Source organism: Sinocyclocheilus anshuiensis, unplaced genomic scaffold (genome assembly GCF_001515605.1).
Source record: "Sinocyclocheilus anshuiensis isolate Anshui unplaced genomic scaffold, SAMN03320099.WGS_v1.1 scaffold609, whole genome shotgun sequence".
NCBI lineage: Eukaryota > Metazoa > Chordata > Actinopteri > Cypriniformes > Cyprinidae > Sinocyclocheilus > Sinocyclocheilus anshuiensis.
Genome location: NW_015541011.1, coordinates 1,309,907 through 1,316,805, shown reverse-complemented (window position 1 = coordinate 1,316,805; position 6,899 = coordinate 1,309,907). Strand labels below are relative to the sequence as shown.

Sequence of the window (6,899 nt, the reverse complement as noted above, 5' to 3'; positions counted from 1 at the left end):
AAAAACTGAAAGAAAAAAAAAAACATCATGGTTTCCACAAAAATATTAAGCACCACAATGGTTTTTAACATTGACAATACTAAGAAATGTTTCTTGAGCACAAAATCAGCATATTAGAATGATTTCTAACGGATCATGTGACACTAAAGACTGGAATAATGGCTGCTGAAAATTCAGCTTTGCCATCACAGGAATAAATACATTTTTTTAATATATTAAAATAGAATAGTTATTTTAAATAGAAATAATATTTCATAATATTACTGTTTTTATTGTATTTTTGATCAAATAAATGCAGCGTTAGCATGCTGGGAGTGAGAGCTGCTTTAGTGCATATACACTACCTTTTCAAATGGGGTTGGTAAGTTTTTTTAATGTTTTTGAAAGAAATCTCTTATGCTCACTAAGGCTATTTATTTGCTAAAAATACAGTAAAAACAGTCATATATATTCATAAAATTTAGGGATGAACAGATACCATTTTTTCAGAACCGATACCAAACATTTTGAGCATTGGCCGATACCAATCCGATACCAGCGCAGTTATTTTTATTTTTATTAATGTACCTCTGTGTTGACCTGCTCCTCACTCTTTTGTGTGTTAAACACAATCTACTAAATACAGACAACTTTATTATAAAGAAAAATAACAAATGAAAAAAAATCTATGAAACAATCTATGACACAAATACTATTATAAACTAGGTTAGTGGATAAAGTTCATCAAATGAGTGCTCAATCATTTTATAAAAACTAAACACTTCCCAATCTAGTGGGAAACAAATAAAAGTGAAAAAGTGTAGGACTGAATCTGTTAAAATTTTACACATTGCTCTTTGTATTGTTGTAAAATACATTCATGAAAAACAAGTAAATACATTTATATATAAATATATACAAATTTTAAAAGAAATTTCTTTTACATGTATAGCACAGTAATGAGGCAGCAACATATGATAGATAAGACAAAACAAGAAAGGCTATTGATAATCTTTCATTGTAGAAAAATTATTATAATATGAAAGTTTTAAATTTCAGTTACTGTGTGCGTGAAGAACAATTCATAGTGCTCTCTACTCCAGTGTAGTGATCTAACAGACACTGCACTAAACTCCAGCAAGATAAAGTCCTTTTATGCAAAACCATTCATCTTTATCTACAGATCAAGTATAATAATAGGAACATTGAATCATCTTGGAGAGTTTCATCGTCTTGAATGAGTGGAAGATGACAGACAGCCGCAGCGGAGAAAAGAGTTTATGTGAACTTGAATTTAACGACTTAAATATTCATCTGTACCTCACATTAAACTATGGAACGGCTTCAGAAGACTTGGAATATAGTGCATGAAAACTTTACTATAGTGCCTTTCGTGGGGCTTAACAATAACATAGAATAGTATACGCACAATATCGGATTCGGATCGGTCCGGCAGAAAAAGGCATTAACGGAGCCGATACCGTTTTTTTTTTTTTTTTTTACTTACCGATCATTCTCTCTACTATCTGGAATTGCTTGCTCAGGTCATTGGTTAGTTCTTGCTGGCAGTTGTAATATTCTAAATCTTCAGGTGATGCTTTATTCATCCTAAAAAAAAAAATCGTAATTTCAACGTTTGCTGTCAGTTTTTAGTCTGTAAAAATGGCATTCATGTTTGGCTTCAAGATTCCAGTTTCTCCAGAGATCATATAAAAATGGATATATATCACGTCTATGAGCACTGACCAAGTGTTAAGCTCTTCGTTTTTCTTCTTGAAGTTTTCCAGCTTCTTCATCCCTTTGACTTTCTGCTGAGTGAGGGAATCCACACTCTCCCAGGTGCTGTGGATGTAAGACCAGCCTTTCCACTTGATGAGGAACTGAGTCTCCCCTTCGTCTTTCTCAGGGTCAAAGTCTGCTCCGGGGTCCCCATTTTCCTCAATAGCATAGAGGGTTGTGGAAGCTCCAGTAGCTGTAAACAAGGTGGAGAAAAATTAAGGGCTTTAATAAACAAGCACAATAGTTGATGTGTGTAACAGAATATTAAGTATAAAAAGAAAAACGGTCTTTACCGCCTTTTTTGCCAGTTCTGGTCTCAAGGACCTTCTCAATGGTCTCACTGTCGTCGTCCTGTTGCTCCTCGGCTCCTTCTGCCATTTCAATAAGGTCATCAGAGTCTGTCTCAAAATCATTCTGGTCCTCCTTGTAACTGCAACACATGCTTTATCATTACTACTTTGACAAGTCACAGTACTATATGGGTCAATTACAAATAAGAATGTCCATGAAGAAAAAAAAAACGTTTTGAATGCTAGTTTGTATGGTTTTAAAAACTTTTATACCAATTTCAAGAACAATTTATTGACTCTAAAAATGTCATTTGGTGTAAAAAAAAAAAAAAAAAGAATCCGGTAAAGACTGACATTTGAAAAAACAGTCAAAAATATATGTTTAAAAAGCTTGCATGCGTGTTTTCTGTCAAGTATAATTTTTGATGCATCAGGCTTTTATGGCTCGCATAGTGTGATATAGGAGAATACAGGAGTTCATCCTCAAGGAGGAAGAAAATATTCCAGAGCCAAAGCAAGTAACTAAGCAAATGTATGGAATTTGGTGCAGTTGCTGATATTTTTAAAATTATGAGATGTTTATAGCTTATAATGTAAATCAATAAGAATTTCACAGTACAACAGTCTACTTATGCCTATAAATATTAGTTGTTACTCTATTTCTCCCAATAATATCCATCAAGATGTTATTTAAATGCTTTGTTTTATGATCAAAGATCTATTTAGCTTTTGCAATACTCCAATGCAATACAATAACTGAGCGATGTACATATTAATGTTCCTCAAAGACCTGATGTATCATATTGATTACATTTTCTAGTAGGATTAAACTAAAAGGCTGTTTACTTTGCTAAAAAATAGGACAAACTATAAATCAGATATCAGATATAATACAGTAGGCTTTACAGGGTTAAGTAAAAAAAAAAAAAAAAATAGAATATAAGTGAGTGAACCCATCTTAATTATTATTGTCAGACATTTTTTAAATAGGTAAAATGTATTAGCACATAAGTATAAAAGTATTTTACCCCCTAACCCCCAAAAATATCAAAATTAATAAATTCAGAAATATATATGTGTATTTATTGTATGCATTTGAATAAATTACTATATTTGGCAGAAGTATGGCATCTCCAATACATGAGCTCTACATAAACTCCTTTATAGGAACAATCCATACCTGACTTTAGTTGCTGCTCGCCGCCTTGTTTGTCTTTTTGGGGTATCCTCATCCTCATCTTCTTCATCTGAGGACTCCTGCTTCCTCTGTTTCCGTCCCTTTTGTGACTGCTGCTTGCCAGCAGATGATTTTGTCTGTGGTCTGGGAAGGGAAAGAGAGAAGTACACACACATATATACACTCATTTACCGTGCTAGGCTTTTTGCCTTTTGTTCCGCGTCCCTGATGTGTTTGCAAGTGTAGCGACTTGTTTTCACACCTATCAGCCCGACTCATAAGCCAATAGCCTTGAGACAGCTGTCAGACTTATATAGCAGTTCTATTTCTTCATAAATTACTCACATTAATCAAAATTTGAATGATTATATTCATCATTATGCCAAAAGTAGGATACATGCTTTGACAATTTACACATGCGTTAATTTCTGATAGAGCAAAGAAAGTCACACCAATAAGTTTAGCGCAACCATAGTAATTAAAAATGAGCCATCATCATTTGCATTTAATAAGACAGCTCATTTAATAATTCACGATGCGCTGTCTGAAGGCCAGGCTTCGCTACACTCTTACCTTCTAGCAGCAAGTCGTCTGGATCTAACTTTTTTCTCTTCCTGCTCACTCTCTGAACTGCTGGCCTCTTCCTCAACATCCTCTTCGTCATTTGAGTCATCATCTTTCCAGGTATTTCTTTTAACACAGAAATACCACAGGTTCATCTATTGGACCTCTATTAGCTTCTACTTCTACCCTAACGTAAAGCTGCAAGCCAGTCAGTTTCCCTGCTTCCCCACCGGGCAGGCAATTAAACATGCTGGGAGAGACGCTTCAGTGCATAGACAGTGCTGTTCAAAAGCTTGGGTTGGTAAGGTTTTTTTTTTTTTTAATAAGTCTCATGCTTGCCAAGGCTGCACTTACTAGGTCAAAAATACAGCAAAAGTGTAATATTGAGAAATATTTTACAAATTAAATTTCTATTTTAAAATGTAATTTATTCCAGTGGTGGCAAAGCTGAATTTTCATCAGCCATTACTTCAGTCTTCAGTGTCATGTGATCCTTCAGAAATCATTCTAATATGCTGATTTGGAAACATTATTTATTATCATCAATGTTGCAAACAGTTGTGCTTCTAAATATTTTTGTGGAAACCGTGATCAATTTTTTCAGGATTCTTTGATGAACAAAGTAAAAAAAAAAAAATTTTATAACATAAAACATAAAATTGTCTCTTTTGATTTAATTGAATAAATCCTTGCTGAATAAAATTATTGACAAATAATAAATATATAAAAACATCTTACTAACCCCAAACTTTTGAATGTATTCAGAACTAATGAATTGCATTTTTAATACATACAATTTTCAAAATTAAATGTTTACATTCATGGTTTACAGGTAAACTTCTTTTTTTTTTTTTTATTCCATATACTTATTACCCATACTTAATAATGTATGAATCTCATTGCACTATATAACAAAACCTCATATCAAGCAGTATCTGCAAAAAAAAAAAAAATGAAATAACATCTATTCTCAAAACTTCATTTTTCTGAGCCATTTTTTTTTCAGTTAACATTTTAACAAGTAAATTGCATTTCTTTCAATTACTTACAAGAATGACTCTGAAAAGTGTAATTTAAGTTAAATATTTTTTAATATAAACAATGAATTTAGTGTAAAAGAAAAACAACTGCCTAAAAGACATTTACATGCAAAAATATGGGTGAATCTAAATGTTACATATGGAGACGTTAATGAGGAAAAAAACAAGCACACATTTGTAAATAAAATATTGAAAAAGGAGAGTGAGAGACCTATTTAAATGCTTCCAGTACACTTACTCTTTCTTTTTCTGCCGTGAGCCTTTTCTTTTGGGACTTTCACTCTCCGAATCACTGCTGCCCTAAAAATCCATGAAAATCCATTTTGAATATACAGTACTAGATTACAAGGCATGGAAATGTCATGTTTCAGATTAATCAAGGAAACAAAGCTTTCAACACATGGGAGTATGTTTACACGACTTGGGCTGCCAAGCCTGATCAGTCCCGGGTCTAGAGCCAAACATAAATGTTTACGCTTTATTAAGTAACCATGTCTGTAATTACTTTAGTCCAAGAAGCAGAACATGTCAAAGTACTGTAAATGTCAACACACTACGTGAAAATGCAAAACAAAAATAAACCACCAGGGGTCAGTGTTGAGTTACATACAGCCAGCCTACCTCAGCTCCAATGTTGAGTCGAGCAGGCTCTTGCCTGCTGCGACTGGATCTTCTAACGCCATAAACATCTGGATGTTCCTCCCACATCTATGATAATTAGGGACATAATTCATTTTAAATGAAAGCAATTAATCACCAGCTAAATATAAACTTAAAGATTAAATCCACTGGGAATAACTGATTGATCCTAATGTTCAGGCTGGCCTATTTTTGTACCTTCTTCACATCTGCCAGGCAGTCTTTCTTCCTGACTGGTTTGTCTTTGACCTGCGTTGAGGTCTGACGGGGTTTGGACCCAGTGGATTCACTGCCTGACTCAGAGTGGCTCTCAGAATCAGAAGTGCTGTTGGACTCTGAACGCCGGGAACGAACTCTATCACTTCCTTGCTCACTCTCCGACTGACTCCCAGACTCCGATCCAGAGCGGTTAGATTCCTCTGATGCTGAATTGCTATAACATTAAAGATGTGCATGTTGAGAAACAATGAAAACATGTGAAGTTGTTCTAAAAAGTAGGAGTCATTATTCACAAGTTTAATTTCAAATCTCAGTTATTGGCAAAAAATATCATCCAGATCTTATGAATTGTCAATAGGTAAATTTGTAGTTTATCATTTTTAATATTTTAACTTCGTACTAAACCACTTAATTATGCCATCTTTTCTTTTCACGTCACTTTATTTTTTTTGCACCAATTTTAAACTGACAAGTCTGTCTTTTAAACAAAATCGAATTATCTCAGTACAACAAGAAAAGAAAAAAAAAATGCTGAGCCATCAAGTGGAAAGTCTTAAAGCATGCTGTGCCTTTGTCAATGTAAACAATAGCATTCCAAGGATTTTGGAAACTGGGAATGGGGAAATCCAATACAATGCAAGGGAAGGTTTTATCTGGAATTAACATCCCTTGTTTTCCAAATTAAGCTACTTAAATGACAGACAAATTGACAACTGTAAAATTGGAATCATTCATTTAATTGACAGAACTAAGAATTTATTTTTTTACATGTGCAACTGAGCATACGAGACATTTATACACAACGTGGTTTACTGATTTGTTAAAAAGATTTTATTTCATTTTATTTCAAAATAAAAGGTGTCTTTCAATGTGCAAACCGAAAAATTAAATGAATAAATAATCTTTCAAAATAACCTTTATGAAACGTGAAACTCGATCAGATTTATGGCAGCATCCTGCAGGTCATATTGTGTCTGACCACTTCTGCTGTCCTTTTGCCCTTTGAGTCTAAAAATAATTGCAATGGCTTCTTCCTGAAAAAAAGCCCAACCCCTCCTACTATAAATGAAACAATTATCTTCCTTACATGGTTAAAAAATGAACAATGACACTATAATGTGAAAACTACTTTGAACTATTCATATATATATATATATATATATATATATATATATATATATATATTTATTTATTTATGCACTATATCTTATG

At 33.4% G+C, this 6,899-nt stretch overlaps 1 protein-coding gene across 1 annotated transcript in view; it reads right to left on the bottom strand.

Annotated features, from left to right (window-relative positions):
- Positions 1–6,899, bottom strand: part of LOC107690375 (chromodomain-helicase-DNA-binding protein 2-like) — a 36,749-nt gene that overhangs the window by 25,055 nt on the left and 4,795 nt on the right. Inside the window, exons 3-10 of the mRNA XM_016488685.1 lie at positions 5,667–5,901; positions 5,451–5,537; positions 5,068–5,129; positions 3,799–3,915; positions 3,229–3,369; positions 2,052–2,188; positions 1,726–1,951; positions 1,487–1,587 (exon numbers count right to left, since the gene is read on the bottom strand). Of these exons, the coding sequence (XP_016344171.1) occupies positions 1,487–1,587; positions 1,726–1,951; positions 2,052–2,188; positions 3,229–3,369; positions 3,799–3,915; positions 5,068–5,129; positions 5,451–5,537; positions 5,667–5,901 (1,106 nt within the window). The remainder of the gene's footprint in view (positions 1–1,486; positions 1,588–1,725; positions 1,952–2,051; positions 2,189–3,228; positions 3,370–3,798; positions 3,916–5,067; positions 5,130–5,450; positions 5,538–5,666; positions 5,902–6,899) is intronic.